The following is a 20891-nucleotide window of genomic DNA, read 5'->3' as shown; positions in this document are numbered from 1 at the left end:
TTATTCGCCATATAAAATCTGCAGTTGATTAATCTTTTTTAAACAAATTTATGCAGGCTATTTGTATTGGCAAGAAATCAACACAACTTTCCAGATAATGTTAGAATTATCCTGACTCCTTTTTACTACCCGGAGCACGAGACACGCATTTTATTTCTCATGTGTTACCACGCATTCGTAGTATTACGCCTGACTGTAAAAAAATTGTTCCTATTCTAGAGATGGCAACAGATTGTGAGATCTACTATGAATGTAGGCTAGTGCTCTGAGTAATTAGTCTGCACTAGAAATTTAGGATATAATTCGTGCTAGCAGATTTAAAGTTTGAAGGTTCTGTTGTTCATAAGTTGCTATATTTTTATGTTAGATAGGTACTAGTTAAAGTTGATTCACTGCAGCGATAACATACTGATTCAAGAAATAACGAACTTCACAATCCTTGTATCTTCAAGGTGTGTTCAGGATATTATACAGAGAGTAAGCATTGTTAAATAGGCCTACTCTATATAAATGCATTTATGATCAAATAAACTTGAATAAACATCTCAGAATGAACTGGGAATTATTTGAGCCAATTTCCTTGGCTCCGAAATGTCATTTTTGCTTTATTTCCATTGGGATCTGCTGTAGAAGATTGCTTGGTCTGACGCAAATATTTTGGGTACAGAATGCAGCGAAGTTTCAAAGCAATGCGAGATCTGTAAAGGATGTCATATTTAAAATTAATTAATGTTACATATACGTTCAGTTTATTTTCAATTATGTTCGACAAGTGTTAGAATAATTCATAGTGCTTAAAGCAGTTTATACTAAAAAATGTTTTTGATGTCATTAACTATGCAGGATTAGACTTAGTTGTTTCCTAAACCCTGTGCATAGTATGTATCGTGCCACTCGTCTTTTATTCTATTGTCCAGCATGTCTTGGCCCCAGTAGTTTATATTCCAGTACCTACTTTGGTAATTTGTATATCAAACAATCTGTCTTTCAGCATGCCACAGGGCGATCGCACTGATGATGATGGTAGACCTCTGAAACTTTGGCAAATTTCTACACGGCGCTACAACCCGAAAGACAGCCATCTTCACTTATACTGTGATTAAGAATCATTTCATTTCATCTGTGGCTGTAAAACCCATAATGGGTGTTGGTCGACTCTTTTGAAGGTTATTTGATCTATTTTGGCATTTGATAGGACTCCTTAGACGATTGATCAGCCCGTCGCAAGGCCTCTACCTGTACACAGTATAGCACGACACGGAAAGACGCGGACAAACATTTATGCCTTGAGTGGGATTCAAACCCAAGGTCCCAGTGTACAAGCACACCAGGCACACGCGTCTGACCGCACGGCCACTGTGATTAACAAACATTTACCATCTAATAAATTTTGTCACCAAATTTTATTTTACATATCAAAATTGTCAACTCCCGACCTTTCAAATTAAAAATTGAATTCTGCCTTGAAGCTGCAGGAAAGGTGTTTTATATCACCTTTCAACGGCAGGGGAACTTGAAACCTATACACTGCCCAATTTTGGATGCTGAGGTGTTTTTGTGTGAGCCCAAAGAGCCTGCACCATCAGAAGGGACGTTTCCGTTCTCTGTCTTGTGTTAAGGTTTGCCTCTGTCCTGTATATGTGTTATAGTCAATGAAGTTCAGCTGATAATATTAGATTTTTTTATTTTTATATTTCGCTAATGAATATATACTTGTAATAACTCATAAAGATCGTACATATCATGCGCTTAAAAATAGCTGCTTTAAAATTTAAGACGTCTGTCCCTTCTAATTTACATGTTTCAGATAAGTTTTTATTAGCGGAGGCAGTAGCATTTTTTGCAACATTTTTATCATGCCGAGATATTTGATAAAGGAAAGTACCAATCAGTTTACAAGTGTCCTAAATGTAAGAATGTTTTACTGACCTGTGGAAACTCAAGACCTCTAGGACTAGAATAACCACTGAGAAGGCAGTGCCGTACTGAAGCACCATCAATGCCGGGTAGAATTCCGTCAGACTGACACTAACGAAGCCCCCTGCATTGCTGCCACATGTAGCTTTCTGTGGCATCCAGATTTTAAACAGCCGATCTAAGAGTCCAACATTTCGATACCAGTGCACTCTGAAATGATTTCACGAACTTTACCATGTGAAACGGTAACGCTCTAGATTTGTAAACAGGGGGTATTTGGTTCGCTTCCTAGCTATTCTGACATTGGGAATTTGTAGTTTTCCTGAGTTTATTGAGGTGGATGTTACGAAAATTCTAATCTTTCAGACTCATTCGACACGGCGGCTGAAGTACGTAGTTTCGATAGTTTTGATGATTGATACGAAAGGCTTGGCATAATTCAAGAAGGAAATACGTCACTCGCGGAGCATTTTGTTAACTGTACTACTCAGATTAACAAGGTTAACATGAATCCTCTGTGTCTGTAAATTGCGTTTTACTTAAGCCGTTATTAACTAGTGCAAAAGATATGACAAAAGAATTAACTGTGTTATAACTGCTTTAATAAATCGCTTGTGATAGTTCGCCCTTCCCCAAATCTCTAACATTGATTTTTATGAAACCCGAAAAGTCATAATACTGTTTAACTGGAGGCTGAATTGAGTTGAATGATGAGGGATATATATTTCACGTTAATGAATGTAATGAACCTAATGTCATAGATTTTGAGGAAGCTTAAAAATAAAAATATAAGAATACCAGAAATAGATGGAATTAATATTAATCTTACGAAATATGAAATAACAAACTAAACACCGTCTATTAATGTGAGATTTGGGGTCCGCACGGAAAGGAGTATGATTTCGTTTTCTTGGTTTTCATACTGTGTACACTTTCAGGGAAATATCAAGGTCCCAGTAAAACACGCTGCCATTGATAACAACTTTTCCGAGAAACATACTGTCTCCATCGTCAGGATTGAAGACAGACTCAGTATATTTGTCGGAAACGTTCGCATCAACTTAAGAATATACATGGGATCACAACCCAGAAGTACACCATCGTCATCTAACACCGCTATTAAATGATGTATAAACACATGAGAATGAACGCAAGCAGTAGTAACTAATACACGTAAGAATGACAATAAAAGTGAAAGCACATATAAATTATAGAGGGATGCCCCTCTTGTACTCAGTATACAAAGACAGTGTGGCAATGTAAGAAACAAAATTAAAGCCGATAGCAGAAAAAGTTTAAAAAAGAAGAACAATGTTATACTTCCGCAGAGGCAGATAGTGCATAGATATGATCTTCATGATAAAATAAATAGTAGAGCAAGGAAAATTATATAATTTCATACTGCTTTTAAATTATGAAAAGATATATGACAGATTAAACTGACCAAGCTGTGGATCATAATAACTACATGTAATTACCTTGTAAATCTATAAAGAGAATTACAATTTTAACATCTCTATTGTGTTGTTGTTAAAACGGAACACAGGGTTAAATATGGAATCCTTTAGTTCTTCATTGAGATCTACGACGAGAATGTGGACTTTATTATAATTTGATTTGATTTTAAATGCAGTGCCAAATGACTGGAAAATGTTGAAACCAAAATGAATATTCTTGCGAAATAAAGGTTTATTGGCTCAATTTTATTCGCGGAGACCAGGTACTTTTTCAATAATGGAGATAACCTACAATTTTAAATCAGGAAATTGAATTAGGTATTACAGGCACATGATTTGAAAAATATCAACTGACAAAGCATGAGGTATATGAGGAGATTTACTTTTGGAACTGCGCAAATGGATAAATAATAGGACAATTAAATTAAGTGTCTGGAATCCCATGTAACAACGTATAAAATAAACACATGTCTGAAAGGAAATATTAAAAATCTTGGTAAATGAAGCACTTATTAAAACACATTTCGGTGAACATAAGAGGCCCGAGTTACAACCGAGGACGTATAATATGCTATCTAATCCAGCCAGTAGTACGGTAGTGAAACATGGGTGAAAAAAGGACATAGTCAATAACGAATAGAAATATCTTCGATGACGATCCTTAGGTCAATATTAGGAATGTAACTGAAAGAAGAAATAAGAAGTGAAGAAACGCGTGATCGATTACAAGCTTGAAATCTGGTTGAAGATATTAAACAAAACAAATTAAAATGGCTAGAATATATGAAATAAATGTTCCGTGAGTGGTTACCGTGGTAGCTGAACATTTATGTGCCAATTGGAAAACGTTACATTGGACTACCAGGGAAAAGACAGATAGCAATCCTAATAGCCTGGGAATGTAACTATGTACCAAGTTATCCATCATATCAAGAACTTACATAAAAAATAACACATCACTATTAAAGAGAATATCAGTTGTTTGATGCTGTTTGGTGATAATATCGCCTTTGTTCCTATACACGTACAAAATTCACAAATATTCTGTGGGGAAAATGCAGATTTACTAAATGTTAAGTTAACACTGGATTTTGAAGAGGTAAGAACAGTAGCAAGTATGAGTTTGAGGACTAGGTCTGCTCGTAGCTGCGTCTTCCTCAAGAGTGCGAAGTCACGGAAACGACGGTATAGGCCTACTAAACATATACCAGACTACACAGCGCAACAACCCAGAATACAGAAATCTTCATACTCACCGCTGTGAAAACCTCAAATCATACAAGATATGAAAACTTAGCAGTCACCATCAAACACACCGACATCAATAACAGACCGTATATAAATACTGAAACTCTTACCTCTGGCTGAAAAACTCTCTCAGAGACGAACCTTTCGTAGTAGCAATGGTGAACATTGGTGCAGGAAACAGGTCGATTTCCTTAAGGCCACACTTTTCATGCTCTTGGTACGTCTCACTCATGATCTTGTAAGCAGAAGTAGTGTCTACCTGAAAGGCGTGCATCGACTGCTTGATGTGTTTCATGCCAATTGTCGCATGTAGGTATGCTTTCTCGCCCAGAGGTGCAATCTTGCGATGGTAGAAATCCCGAAGCTCGCGGTCTGTAGTTTCCTTTAAACAGATTTGAAAATTTTTCGAAAATTAAAAAATGCATTTGACATATACGAGGCGCGTCCACAAAGTAAGTTTCCCACTCGTCCCACAGCTAGGAAACCTTATATTGCGCGAAGCGACTGTGCGTACGTGATAGAGCAATGACGTAGCATGGCGCATGCACTAACGGTACTTCCCGCGTTCTCACAGTAGCATCGTTGCAGCTGTTGAAGATGGAGGTTCTTATTCCAGCTCCCGCCGACTGTGAAGTGCGGTTAGTGATAACGCTAGGCCGCACAAGGCTCGACGGACAGCAAGTCTCCTGCAGGAGTTCAGCTGGGAGGTGTTTAATCATTCACCCTACAGCCCGGACCTCGCTCCCAGTGATTTCCATCTTTTCCTACACCTCAAGAAATTCCTGTCGGTCAGCGTCAGCGTTTTGAGAATGACAGAGAGGCGGAGATGGTTGTCACACAGTGGTTCCAATCCCAGGCGGCAGACTTCTACGACACAGGTATTCAAAAGTTGGTCCCACGGTATGACCAATGTCTCAATTCCGGTGGCGAATATGTTGAAAAATAGCTGGACACTTGCTGTATCTGTTGCAATAAATATTTCCATGAAATTGTGTTTTGGTTCTGTAAACGGCCCCAGGGAAACTTACTTTGTGGACGAACCTCGTAGATCAGACGTCAGTGGAGAGATAATAACAGGGGGAAACAATTCTGTGAAGATCGGAACGGCCAGTACAAAATTCAGTTGCTTACTTTTGAAATCTCGGTAATGACCCTTCAAGTCACATAAAAACGGGGAATTTTCTGGGCAGCCAAATGACTGTCAGCTGCTCAAAAGATTCCGTACCATGAATTTGTGATGTATATAACTAACTACCTTACCAGCCACGAAAATACGGGACAATTGTACACTCCGGGAGATTTTTCTGGGGCCACGTGACCGTGAATTGAAGGACAATCCCGATTATATAGGACACCTGTAAGTTCTTCGTTTCCTTCTACTAAGTATTTATTTGTGAAACTTAATGACGCTGCCAGTACCTCGGATTATGTAACAGAGAATGAGAGGATTATTAACGAGCAATGAACAGGAAAGGTACTGGAAGGAAACAGTCGCGGACTAATTTAAGGCACTATTTCAGCATTTGTCTGGAAGGACTGAGGGAAATCACAAAATATTCATAGTAGCCCGTTGTGAGGCGAAGATTTGAACGCAGAACCTACCCAGTACGAAGTGTAAGTGCTTATCACTCGGTGTTGGGCATGTCCTAGCAGGAAAAGTAATTGCTAGATTTAAAAATTACTGTGATTATGTGACAGTTTGGTGAGAATAACAAACCTGCAGACAGGCCATGTCGCTTGTTCTGCCCGTGAACTTTACTGTCCCTAACCCGCAACTAGCAGCTACTCGCCGTGTTGTTTGAATTCTACAGAAGCCATTCTTATATCGAGTAGGCTAATACATCATTGTCACAGCTGGTACGAACATCGGAAATAAACTTTGTGTATCAAGTCTGGTACCTTCATATAAACACTGTTGTATGTCTGATTCTCCACTTCAATGATCATGGGACTGATGGCGAGGTCGTGTATCGTCTGGATGGACGTGCTGGGTGTCTGTAGCAGCGCCACGATATTGGCAGAGTACGATGTGAAGAGGAACAGGGAAGAAAGAGTGAGAACGAAAACTGTCGTCCTTCCTGCCAGGGAGGTCGGTGTCAAGTGATAACCTGCCACATAGACCTGCTGCTAAGAGGCAAGTACTTACAAAGTAACAGGACTTAACTTCTCCCTCTTAGTATACTTTCTTGTAATATTTAAAAATATGGGAATGTATTTCAGAAAAACCGATTAAATAATCCCTGAAATTTAACCAGTGGTAAAACAGTTCCCACAAAAAATTGTGTGAGGAAGGCGTTAAATAGTGGTATAGACTAAGTGGAATTTCGTCATGTACCTTGCTGGCAGATGGCTCCAAGCACAAGCGTGAACATGTCGGACCAATCAGAATGTAACATGTTTTCCTCAATATGTTGTCTGACGCTACAGGTAATTTGGACTCCCAGAGTGAAGACAGAAGTGAGACAAAGGGCAAAGCAGCACAGCCATACCGAGCGGTCGAAAGGGAGGATAAAGATGTTTCTCACTGTGGACAGACTGGGCTGCCGGAACATTGTTGTTGCCCTAAGAAACACAGAAGCAATGTAAAGATATTTCGTACTGTGGACAGCTCATTTGTCTTACTTATCCATATTATCTTACGTTATTGGGGTTTGCATTTTGTTGTTCAAAATCGAATTACTTTTTGAGACAAGGATCACTTGCTATGAATTATAGCCACAACAATCAGACCAGTTCATGTGTGGTCAGGGTATTGTGTTACGTTAGTAAGTCGACGTAATTATCTTAGAAATGTAGCGAAACTTCATTGTCAGCTTCGGCGTCAATTTGGCCTCGTCATCGGTTATGATATATGTCCGGCGTTTAGATCACAGGCCTGTTCTGCAATGCAATCGCTTGATTGTTACTCGGTGCTGAATCACCTGTGTTATTAAAGGCATTTTTGGCCTAAACTTCTCGAAATTTTGGATTCTGTTTATGCTGTATCTCTCTGAATCACTGCGCAGTATCATAATACGTTAATAGCAAAGAAATGATTGCATTTAATTCGCTTAACAGCTTAGGTTCAATAAGACTTACTTGCTAAATTGCTGAATTTCCTAATGCAGCAATTTATAAATGACATGAAGCCAAGAGAAATTTCTTACATTTTGACTATATTTCGGTAGAGGTTCGACATGCAATGTTATGTTCCTTTTCTGTTGAGAATTATTACTCTCTTATTCCGTGTTGTACTTGTTTAATTTTTATTACCTGAGTGGGAAAGTTGATGCAGCGTAACTCGTCACTGCGAAACGGTCATTTCGAACGAAAATACCAGTAGATGGGAATTCAACTTCTTCACGTTGCATGTATCCCATCATACCGTCGAAGGTGCCATTGATGAGCCAGCCATAGTTATCCAGTTGATATGTAACTTCGAAACTACGTAACACAAAACCAAATGATCGTGTAGAATGGAACGTGTCCATATTGCCATTCTTTCAAAAGACAGGAAAGGTCAAGTTAGGCAGGAGGATTTACAATTGAATGGGACACATCAGCTATTGGCATACGCTGATGTTGTTAATTTATTGTGTGACGATATAAATGCAATAAAGAGGAACACAGAAGTTTTACTGGAACCTAGTAGAAAGGTAGGCATAGAAATGAATTCAGAACAAAAAAACAAGTACACGTTAGTATCCCGTCAGCAGACAGGCGCGCATAATCATATTAGGGTAACTAATAAATCCTTTCAAAGCTTGATAAAATTCAAATATTTGGAAAAACAATAACAAATCAAAATGATATTCACGAGGAAATTAGGAGGAGACTAAATTTCCGGAAATGCTTGATACTTCTCAGTTCAAAATATTTTATTTTCCCGTCTGCTTTCTAAGAACCTAGAGATCAAAATACACAAAACAATAATTTTGCCTGTTGTTTTGTATGGGTGCAAAACATGGTCCCTCACTCTGAGGGAGGAACGTAAATTGCAGGTGTTTGAGAATAGGGTGTTGAGGAGGATATTTGGGCCTAGGAGAGAAGACGATGGAGTATGGAGAAAGCTGCATAATGATGAGCTTAAAAATACTCCTCTCCAAGTATTGTCAGGGTAATTAAGTCAAGGTGAGTGAAATGGCGGCGCATGTGGCGCCCGTGAATCGGTAAGAGGTGTGCATCGGGTATTGGTTGGGCACTGTGAGGGGAAAAGACTGCTGGGGAGACCTAGACGTAGATAGGAGGATTTTATCAAGCAGGAGTTGGGAGTTGAAGGACTAGATTTGCTGGCCCATGACAGACCGCTGGAGGGTTTTGGTTAATTCGGTGATGAACCTCCGAGTTCCCTAATTAATTTGTAATTATGGAATTTCATTCTCTAAGTGTAGGTCCATGGGCATGATGACAGCACAAATCATGTTTAAATATAGTTTATTAGAATCATTAGTGTTTTGGAAATTTTGCATGGTTGTCACGTACACAGTTATTTGTATTACTTTTGCCTTTTTCAGAACAACAGGATTCTTCTAGCGGTGGAGTCTTAAACTGTTAATGCTAACTAGAAATGCACAGTCATGAGGAAAGTGTGATATTCTTTGAGAAGTCGAGTATACAATAGACTTTTCAAAGAATTTCTTGCACCATAGAGTGGGTGAGTGAGTTAACTGGAAATAATAAAATCTATCGTTATCGTTTGGAATAAATAACCTAAAATGAAAATACATCAAATTAGGAGAGAGGGGCAGAACGAATAAAATATTCTACTGGAAACTAGTGATTTGAAATATATACAATTATTCATTGTAATTTTTATAAATAATATGATATCTTAAATAATATTTAACTTTTCTTCCCTCTAAACCACTTACATTTATAAAAAGTAAAATGGACACAAAGAAGAGACCAATATTATGACATTCTGGTTAGTAACAAAATTTAAATATATCAATCTTGATAATTTCGGCTTAAGAAACAGTCTTACTCGGATTGTTAAGGCTCTAAAACATTTTGACTGTGGCATGTTCTTCTTCATTTACACGCACGCATTCAACTACAGGATCTGTTTTTTTGTTTTAGTCATCAATCCTAGGATTGTTTGGCAACCCCATTACGGGGTTGTTTCTTGCGAAGATACCACGGTGGTTTCGCCTTGCCTTCCGTGGCCATTCTTTATCCATCAGACTGGAAGAGAAAGGACGCGGACAAACATCCATGCCTTGAGTGGGACTCGAACCCACGGTCCCAGTATCCAAGCACACGAAGTCCATGCCTCAGACCGCGTGGCCACTGCGGCCGACAGAGGCTTTGGTTACAGCAAGAAAAATGTAAAGCGACAAAAAGATATTGAGTGGAATTGAATGGCATATAACATGAAATTGCATATGCTAAAGCCATTAATTTATTAACTGAAAATATATTAATTATGCAACAAGTAATTACTCAGACATTTCGATACGAAAATTATATACCAGATTTTGATTTCAGATTGAAAGTAGGCTATTTTCGGGAAATAATTACTACCATTCAGTTTTAAATGTTTCGTTAAAATTGATTTGAAATAAGTGGGATGGGGTGGTGTAGATTGGATTCATCTGGCTTGAGATAAGCATCTGTGACGGATTCTTGCTAACATGGCAATGAGCTTTGTGGGTACTATGAAAGGGGGAAATTTGTTGGAAATCTGAACAAATATTCCAAGGAAAGTGTTTGTTTCATGTAGGTAAATGAAAATGTATTGACGGGATAGTAAATGCTGATACAACTAAATAAATGAGCACTTTACGGAACCATATCTGCTCTGGCCATAATGCAATAAATCATATGAAAATGTTTCCAAATCTGGAACGATAACACGCAAAAGAAAGTGTACATTCCGTGACTATGGATCGTATTCCTCCACCTCTCGTGCCATAAAAAACCAGTTCCATTGCCTTGAGAATTACAATGTTGCTCAATCTACTGAGTTTTAAAATTTTGGTATGTACCAACATTCCATAAGTTGTCAATACCCAGGCGATGTTATTCCATCCTCATTTTCACCGCCGTGAGGACCTCATATTTACCATGAGGAAGCAGCCAGAATTGTTTAAATAGAGGTCATCAACAAGACACACATAACAATCACTGAGTCTTGATAGGTTGTACCACACAACATACAGATGCTTCATACCTGAAATTCAGTTGCTCTGCCAGGTATCCATATATCGGCCAATGGATCTTCGACCATTTGTCAACATGGCGTAAGCGCAAGTCATACCAGTCGATGAACTGATCAGGATACAGGATCTGAAAATAAATGCATAATGCGATGTGTGATTGGACTACGGGCATGTCGGACAGTGTCCATCGCCTAATCATAAAAAAAATAACTCTCGACTTCAGATTTAATTTACTGATCGACCTGAGACGTTTATTCCTAAATATTCAACGACTCATCAGATGTTCTCCCACAGATTTGTAAGAAGTAAAGTTAAAATGAAGCTGCGAACATTTTAGAAGAAGAATTTGCTTTACAACCGGCCAAAGCTGCCGCGCGGTCCGAGGCGTGGGTTTTGTTTGCTTGGACAGTGCGACCGTGGATTCGAATCCCACGCAAGAATGGGTGATTTTCCGCGTATTTCTGTGTTGTTTTGTTCAGTGTAGATAGAGGCCTTGCGACGGACTTTTCACTCGTCCGAGGAGTCCTACCAAATGTCGAAATTGATTCACGATTTCTGAAGTAATTCTGAATTGGAACAGACGTGATATGTAAGAGTATTAGGAAAAAGAGGAAGAAGAAGAAGAAGATGCTTTCTCTCATTTGAGTCTTAAATTCTACCTGTCCTAAATACCAAGTTCACTAAGCTATGGAACGTAAGAAGCAACGTGTTTTCAAGACAGTTAAGATTTCACGTCATTGGGTAATTTGACTCAGAACACCAAGAAAATTCATGATTTTGGGGCATTATGAGAGAGAATCGCCATACAATTCAGATATAGTTCGTCGTGTCTGGAAAACAATTGAAAGTCGTTTGGACATCTCTATGACTACAGTTGGTACTTCGAGACCTTTTCAGGCATTTAAGAGCTATTTCACATTTTCTAAAACTTTGTTTTTTATGGCATGTCTAATAAGTTATTAAACTGACAGGACGAAGAATGTAATACTAATGCAACTGAGACGCGTCACACGTGCACTTGTTAGGTTGTAGTGCAGTTAGATGGGAGGAGGGTTGGAAGGTCGGAAGGGACCAGTAGTGAATGGATGTAGGGACGCAAGGGAGTAAGGTGGAACGACTGTCGGAGGGAAGGGAGAAGAGATGAAAGGGAAAAATGGGTGGAAGGAGGGACACTAGGATGAGTAGTGGAATGTTGGAGTGAAGGAAGGAGAAAAGGAAGGAATGATGGGAAATCTGTTCTTTCCAAAAAATAACATATTCCGAAACACGGCTACAAAACATTTTCTGTTTGTTGTGAGAAACACATGAAAGCCATATTAAACACATTCTAGCTCCTTGTTGAGCAGGTGATGTCGCTCAGCAAATAAAGAAATCCTTGCCTTTTAAGGAACCGAAGGTTAACTACCGTATTCACTACACCCCATCCACTGGCCCGTGTTATAAGTGAGGTAATCAAAAACAATCAGCATTCGCACGCCCAGTTTCTTTAAGATTTATCTTAATATTATAATCCTATCTACTCTAGTTACCCGCATATTTTTTCACCCGTTGCACATAGCGGCACACCCAAAAGATCGCTTAATGAAAAGGAGGTACAAAACTCTACATAGTTACATATAAATACTTGTCCGATAAGAATTAAGGTATATGTAAACAAAACATAACACATTTTAAATAAAATTATTTCTGTTTAACCAGCGTGTATGTGTGTTACGAGTTGTAGTTACGAAAAATAATATATTGCCTTTTACCAAGAGAAAGGTTTAAGTACTCAATTTCTTATAACAATTATCGGCACACCAATGTGTCGCAGCACACCATTTGCGGTACACTGATGCACATATACATGTCTCATTGGTCTTTTCGTTTCCGGTTTTCCGAACAAAATTTTGAAGATATTTTCCTCCACTTCTAGTTTTGCTATATATGTATTCCGTTGTCTGTTATTCCTAATTACTTGACCATTTGACAAATATAAATTAAGTATCAAGTTCCCATTATTCCAGTTCTATTTATGATTGTCGTTCATTTGAAATTGGGTCAAGTAAATGCAACACGACTTAGCTGGAATTAACATTACAGACTAATATGACTGTCTTGTAGGTTGTTGTGTCAAGTAGTCTGGTAGTAGTTTACCAATGTTTCAGAGGTCCTTACTTCTTCCATCATTGAGTGTAGTCAGTGATCTGTATAACGCCAGGAAACTTCTAGCAGATTACTCAACGCAACGAAACTGAAGATTGCCAACTATCTTAATATTTGTAGATTTAAGAACGTGAACTGTGGACTCCAGGGACCTTCGGAAGATTACACTGTACTGCGTACTACTGTAGCTGTTTTGAAGTGTGCCCCATGCAGGTTATTTCTCCTTAGTGTCACGGGAAATCTCCTGGCGAACAGGACCCTGAACTCCTCACTTCCGTGTGCCTGGACAGTTACTCCTGTGACGGAGACGTTAAGAGGTTGGGCAGTGCTCGTCTTGTAAACGTCCAGCAACAGAATCTCTGGTTCAACTGTTGTACTGTCCTGAAACAGTGTCCGTTTACGTACGCATAATTAATACATTGTATTAATACATTAATTGTATCATGTGTCATACATAAAGAGCCGGTTGTTAGAAATACAGAAATGGTTTGCATAATGCTCTGTAAGCAGATTACTGTTTGACAGAATTTATGATGAAAATTATTATTAAGATAGAACGTATTTTATTGCTACTTTGCGCGAAGAGGAGCCTTAATCAATTTACTGACTACAGACTACGACGTTGAGTACGAAAATGGTTGTCTTCTGGGTTGTTGCGCCCTGATGATGGAGGCAGCAAATACCTCTGAAACGTCGGTAAACTTGTAGAGACAGAGCGCAACAGCCCAGAAGACAGCCATTTTCAGAGTACAGTATTGTTTTCTGATAAATATTCTGACTTATGATCCCTTTCTCCTTGCATAACGATTTCCTAAACAAGAATTATACTTTATATCTAAAAGATAGAGCTAATTCCTACCTCCGGACCTATCTATTTGACCCAACAGGGTAGGTAGCTGAAGATGGCGATAGAGTCCTATCTCCGAAACGTCGTTTTCTGTTTTATTATTTAACTAGACGATGGAAAATATCCAAGGAACGTTTTATTCAAAGAATTATACTTGCATTTTCCCGTAAATTGAATAAAATTTTTATGAACTGTTGGTCATTTCGAGCGCTGCACAGATTGTAAAATATGGCTCAATTAGTAAATATGAACATGAAGATTTATGTCTTCTGTGTTGTTGCGCTGTGTAGTCTGGTCGATGTTAACCAACGTTTCATAGGTCATAGTGCCTCCGTCATCGCCCTGTCTACACAGCGCAACAACTCAGAAGACAGAAATCTTCATACTCACCGCTGTGAAAACCTCAAATCTTACATAAATATGAACATACATTTCACTAATTTGCATTACTTGTATGAGTCCTGTTGCTCGATTCCGTTGCACCCATGTTAGCTCGCTGTCCGCAAGAATTCGTAGCTTCGATAGCACGAAATTCCCCAGCTCGGACAGTGTGTACGTGACGTTGAAGTTGAACTGTCCCTGAATGTTGCTGTCCACACTGTACACCACAGCGTAGTTGCTAATACTGCCCTGCAGGACTGCAGGGACTTCCTTCAGGCGACCGCTCTCAAGTAGTAACCAGAACTTCTGCATATTGAACAGCTTTTTCGATGATGCCTACAATTTTATATCACTTTATTAGTTTCTTGATGGTTCTCAGACGTATGCTTTAGTAAATTGTCCAGCCTTTTATGATCATTTTGCGCTGTTTGCGTGATATGCAAGAGATTAAGGCATACAAGGCTGATAATATCTGTCTGTTCGTCCGGATGTCCTCATAACCGAGATGCTCTGGATGGTTTTGAACAAAATCTGGGTTGGATGTTATGCTATTGGTGCTACCATAAAATCACACTCTCCAATTTTCTACGATTTCTAATACCAAAGTGGTGGACAAAGAAACTTTTGAGGTGTTATCGACACTAGCGCCACTTACAATAGTGCCATAGTGTGACGTAGAGTTTCTGTAAATACAAAACTGTGGCGCAACTATTCTTTGTATAATGCAAATTGTTAACATGGTGGCTGCGTTAAAGAAAATAAATGTTATTTATTCCGGTATGGAATATATAATACGTTTCCAGTTAAATATGTTGTTTACTTTGTGGCCGTTTCTTTGCTAATTTGCCTCACAGTTCTTGAAACAGATACTGTGCTTTACAGTGTATAAGACACTCCATTGAACAATACGAACCACCAAAATCAAAGCAATTTTCATATTTAAAACAAAAAATCAAACAAATTCATAAAAACAGATTATTCTATTTTAACAATCGCCAGTGTACTGAAATTATGTTGAATGTTGAACGTTGCTTCTCGACAGGAGAGGGAGTTAGAGAAACGAATATGAACAAAATTAGCAGCTGTGACCGATTCAGAGTGCACCTGTACTGGGAAGGGTGGCAAAATTCGCAGTAAAAAAATGCAGTGTAATTTTGAGGTATATTCTGAAGTAAATGGTGTCTTATACACCGGAATGTACGATAATAACAACGTGCTCTCTCCCGGCCTGCCACTAGAGACATTCATCTCGCTAGCAGACGTATTACGGGTACTTTATCGACATTATCGCACCCTCTCCAAAGCGTCCATGGAATTGTTGCATGCCAAGTCGACGAGCACGCCGACTCTGTAGTAAATGTCTTGCTCCAGTACAGTGACCAGGTCTATGGGCTCAAGGACCAGGTTTACGCGGACCCCTGAAGACGACAAACTGCGCACCAGACTGTGTTCATCTGTGTGTTAAAAATGTCTCATTATTCAAGAAATGCATGTAATAGGTAAAAGATAGAATCAGATAGATATGTAGCAATTTATAAAATTGTGAAATAATTAATTGAATACAGAATTAGAGACGAATTTAATTTTTTAACTTAAATGGCAAAATTTTTAAATTTAGACCACAATGGAAACATCACATTTCACACAAACAAATTTTAAATTGTAAACCTAGTGTAAGAAGAAAAAAAAATTGAGAGTTCAATACAGGATATATGTGTATGTATTGTGATAATTGAGGTCCTGACGTGGTGTCGGCTATAACTGTCATATGGGACGTTGTGATGTGACCAACGTTTCAGAAGCGATTGCTGTATTTATCTTGAAGGGAATCAGGAACCAGTAAGTACATCTGAACAGCTAGTAGATTTCTACTAGAGGTCACAGCAAAACATTATACCTTCTTACATATCGCCGTGAGAAACTATTTAAATTATTTTTTCATCACGATTATTACTAAGAACAATAGGTCTATTCAAGCAGAAATCATCATGAGAAACTCTGGGTGCCAATAAAAATATTTGTTATTTACTTACATCCTCCCCAACAAACAGATGCCGTCACAAGTGAAACGCTCTTGAATTCATAAAACGCTTTCACTAAATGCATAGTGTCTTTGTAGACACTTCTTGCTTCACCATTCAGTATACAGCTTGTGTAAAAATACAGAAGAAACATACGGTGTAAATGCATTGCGTTATTTTAATATATCTTCAGACGTCGTAAACGTAAGTTAAGATATCTACATAGGGTATCTAGCTACAACGTAACTGAATGACTGTATTATTTATAATGGGAGAAATGTAGCCGACGACACACGCAAACACAGATTGAACTGCTGAATTAATTAAGAAACTTCCAAGTGAACAAACAATTCATTCCTTTACGTGGGTCACGAAAAGATCAGACAGAAAAAATGTAACACATACGTAATCAATTTTATATATTATTGGCGACCGTTAAAATCTGTGATTTATAGATCGATACGAAGACAATTTTGGGTTCCTGCTCCTCACAGTTTAAGATGTAAAACAAAACAAAAATAAAATCAATTAATTGAGTGAAATAACACTTCTGTGTTTTTATCACTATAGAAAGCATTCGTTTCGTACAATGTCTTTCGGACACTCTTTATGTTTTTGTATTAACGTTTTCCTCATAACTCATTAATTCATTAATTGTACTTAAAATTGTTCGTTATCAGGACTTTTTCCATTTCTTCTTTTAAAATCACGACATAGTTACTTTGTTACTTTGCGTAAAAAGTGTGATTCGAGTTCTTTTTCTGTTTAAAGTGAATCTAACTGTATATAGGGGAGGCAAGGGCAGAACGAGGCATGTGGAAGGGACAATAATAAAGACAAACACGTGGAGGAACCTTGAGTGGATTTGAAATTTATAATGAGTTATTAGTTTAGTTCTAAGAGTTACAGTTTTTTAAATATTAATTTCTGTACAATAATGTAACTTGCCCCATTTTGCCCCGTACCCGGGGCAAGAAGTAGTATTGTTGATATATGTGTGTGAAAAGTTTCAAGGAATCACAGATTATGTAATAATTATGACGTAGGATATAAAAATGATTAAGTTTACAATGTAGGCCTAACGCAGACGGCACACATGTGCACTTTTTCATCATCGTGACTATCAACACCTGCCAATTTAAAGCAAGACCGGATCCATCCTTCAATAGACTGCGAATAGACATCGCCACATTACAGGCATTTGTCATTTGATCCTTTTCTCTAGGTACCCCATTCTGCCCTACACCGTAGTAACCGTTCTCCACCGTCCCCGCAGAACGCAGCTTCCACAACGATGGGGCTGGTAGGGATTGTTGGGTCGTTGAGATCTCTCAGGGTTCTATGCTCAGCTCAGCTAGTCGGTATGCATCGACTCACTCTCATTCGGTGTGTGTGTGTGTGTTCCATCCAAGATCAATCCGAGTGTTCACTCGGATTGATCTTGGATGGAACACACTATTTATTTATGACCTGCAATATGCTGGTCACACGTCACGCAGTCCAATTCTTGATATTTTGCACTTTGTTAGATTTCACTCTTCTCTTAAATACACAGCCACAAACAGACTTCTCAATCACCTCCTTTCTTAATACTATAACTTTCAATGTAATGTAATGCAATCTCGTAAGGTTGTAATCCCGCAATGTAATCTTGTAATATAAACTTGTAATGTAATCGCGCAATGTAAACTTACAATAATCTGGCAATCTAGTCTTGAATAACCCTCTGTGGCCAAAAAAACAAACAAATGTTTTTATACCGTAAGCACCGTTTTGGCTCGGCAACCAAAATTCCCAGCTTTGCCCAAAAGGAAATGTAACATCAACTCCTATTGGTGTGGGTCCAGGTTCGGTTTGAAGGACCTCTCCTTTCCCAACCAATCCTCAGGGAGTTCCTCCCACAGTCTTAATTCTAAAGGGCATAGCTAACGAGCGGCAAAACCCACTTGGGCTAAGAGCAGGTAATTCATGTACAACCTCTGAGTTCCCACGTAATTCAGGTACCGCTACATCACTTAGTATTGGCTGTCCATTTCCGATCCCAAGCTTACAATATTCCAGAATATTAATGAAATACAAAGGAATCATAAACTAACAAAAGAAAAGCAGGAGAATATGTGGCTAATAAAAAACCTTATGACCGAGTACATAAAAGTTGGATTTCTTACAAGTATAGAATTAACATGCACCAGTACAGGGATTGATAAACGGTTACACCAGTCTGCCCTGAGTGTACGCTTTCAAATTAGGATTGTACCACCAAAAATGACACGATGAAAATAAATATTGTGTTTAAGACTTTCAAGAAAACACCTTGTAACATGCATCATTTAACAAAGTGGATATGAATAGGTCTTACCTTAAGTGGAAGTTGAGAAAAACTTGCAAAATGTAGGAGCAAAATCCAGCATGGGTGATTATTTCAGAAACTGTAATCACAAAATGGCGCTGACTGACTTGACATAAGCCTGTGCTCTATGCTAATGGTATTTCACCCGGTCCCGATAGATCGCAACGCATTGCAGACGAAATAAAGCCGAAGCCCTGTTCTTTCTCGTGCACGGTCTGCCCTGGTCTCCCGTATCGGTTCTTTTATTAGGATAGCAAAGTGTAACAGATCAAACAAAATCATGTAGGTTGGTAGCTAAGCAGCGGTCATACTCCATTCAAGTTAGAAGGTTCTCTATGCGATATGCATTCTCAAAACTCTTTGTCCGTGTTCGGTGGTGCAAAATTTTAAAAATAAATTGCTTTGATGACACAGTCATTTGTGAATGAACATTAAAACGAAATTTAACGCGGTACTAAAACTGTGCTGAAAATATGTTACGCATATGCAATATATATATGATATGACGTCCTCACACAAGTATGTCAGAGAATCTCTGTTATCAAATAACAATTCCTTTCGTACTTTTACGCATATATAAGCAGCTAGAAAAAGCTCGAAATCGCTGGCTGCTATAAAAGAAATTCTAGATAGTATTTTCACGCTTTGAAAACGCCAAAAAGGAGATTTGCGATTGTGAACGAACACCTTTGTCGAACCTATCCGTACGCTAGTTCATATTGAAACTAACCAATATAACATTCCAAGTATTGTTTTAGTGAATACAGGAGACAAACCAGTTCACTTATTAAGACGGCAGTGTGTAAGATTTGAAACAAAATCATGTCGGCCGCTAACAAAACAGCGGTCATACCCAATGAAACTACACTGTTCATTATGCGCTACACATACCCAAGACTTTTTGTTCGTGTTCTGGGGTCATAAAACGTAATAAAAAATGTTTTCTTAAATGAGATAGTAATTGGTGATGAACATTAAGTACGAAAACTTACTCGGTACTAAAACAGTGCTCAAACCATGTTTCGCATATGTAACATATACAGGGTTATTCATAATTCTCTGACACATTACAATCAATCGCTAGACTTCAATGGTGCAATGGATGGTAACATGGGACATGTCGACAGAAAGAGAAACGCTCCAAGTTTATTTTACATACCTTATTAATGCACAATAGCCATGCGCTGCTTAGGTGGCCACCCAGATCATCTGACCTGACCCCATTTGATTTATTCTTATCGGGGTACGTTAAGGACCAGATCTTTGTATTTTATACCACTTGTGCCACTGGATGTGCCTGAGCTGCGAAGACGAATCATCGCTGCTATGTCTCAAATCAATCGTGACATGCTGCAGCGGTTACGGGCGCAAATGGATTATCGGCTTGAAGTCTGCCGCATCACAAAGGGCGAACACATAAAGAATTTATGAAGAATGTAAAATAATATAAGATTTGAGGTTTTAACAGCGGTGAGTATGAAGATTTCCGTCTTCTGGGTTGTTGCGCTGTGTAGTCTGGTCGATGTTAACCAACGTTTCAGAGGTCATACTGCCTTCGTTATCAGGGAGATGAAGATTTCTATCTTCTGGGTTGTTGCGCTGTGTAATCTGGTCGATGTTAACCAACGTTTCAGAGGTTATACTGCCTCCGTCATCAGGGCGATGAAGATTTCTATCTTCTGGGTTGTTGCACCGTGTAGTCTGATCGATGTTTACCAACGTTTCAGGGGTCATACTGCCTCCGTCATCAGGGCGATGACAGAAATCTTCAATGTAAAATAAACATGCATATTTTCTCTTCCTTAAGGCATATCCTATGTTGTCATCCACTGCACAATTCAACTCTAGTGTTTTTGTAATGTATCAGGGAATTGTGAATAACCCTGTATATAATATGACGTCGTCACAAATTTATCTCACCCAAAGTCTGTTATCAAATATCAACTCTTGTCATGCTTTCACGCAAATCTAAGCTGCTAGGAACGTCACCGACGAAGCAGGAATTCGGGGGCTGCTTATAAAGGCAGTTTGATTTGTAGCTTCCATATTCTGAAAACACCAAAAATGAGACACCAACTACGACCCTGTAACATTGTCAAACGTAATCGCAGCATAGTGCCACTTGAAACTAGGCAGCAGCCATCTCTAAAGATCGTTTATATTGTAGCTTGAGACGTACCACCGCACGTGTACGGCAAGTTCATTCTCACAATTTGTACGTACTGAGAGTAGTCGGTAATGCAGCAGCGACACAAAATTCGCTTAATACGTTCTCTTGAGCAGCAAAACTTAATACCAATTATATTTTACCGATCATACGCAATTTTTGAAGAAAAATGACGTACGATTTGCATCACGGTTCCATAACTCGGCGTTAACAGTGTT

General features: G+C 38.7%; 1 protein-coding gene across 1 annotated transcript; it reads right to left on the bottom strand.

Annotated features, from left to right (window-relative positions):
- Positions 1–562: 562 nt before the first annotated feature.
- LOC110835004 (ionotropic receptor 84a) lies at positions 563–16241 on the bottom strand. Its single transcript, XM_087349801.1, has 11 exons — positions 16169–16241; positions 15429–15589; positions 14205–14471; positions 13088–13288; positions 10774–10889; positions 7875–8045; positions 6958–7184; positions 6522–6730; positions 4733–5004; positions 1930–2127; positions 563–698 (listed from the first exon to the last, which is right to left on the bottom strand). The coding sequence occupies exons 1-11, from the start codon at positions 16239–16241 to the stop codon at positions 563–565; spliced, it is 2031 nt and encodes a 676-aa protein (XP_087205927.1).
- Positions 16242–20891: the final 4650 nt, after the last annotated feature.

This window comes from Zootermopsis nevadensis, unplaced genomic scaffold (genome assembly GCF_977971745.1).
Source record: "Zootermopsis nevadensis isolate Lab colony 2312 unplaced genomic scaffold, Znev_1.0 Znev_ptg000016l, whole genome shotgun sequence".
Lineage (NCBI taxonomy): Eukaryota > Metazoa > Arthropoda > Insecta > Blattodea > Termopsidae > Zootermopsis > Zootermopsis nevadensis.
This window is presented reverse-complemented; position numbering and strand designations above follow the sequence as displayed.

Bases quoted from the DNA above. Each gene is read 5' to 3' on its own strand.
- LOC110835004 (XM_087349801.1), bottom strand. From the start codon at position 16,241: ATGCATTTAGTGAAAGCGTTTTATGAATTCAAGAGCGTTTCACTTGTG. The intron at 13,289-14,204 runs GTAATGCAAATT...ACACTGTTTCAG, and splicing joins GAGCAACAGGACTCATACAA to GACAGTACAACAGTTGAACC. The intron at 2,128-4,732 runs GTAAGAGTTTCA...AAATCATTTCAG, and splicing joins AGAGAGTTTTTCAGCCAGAG to AGTGCACTGGTATCGAAATG.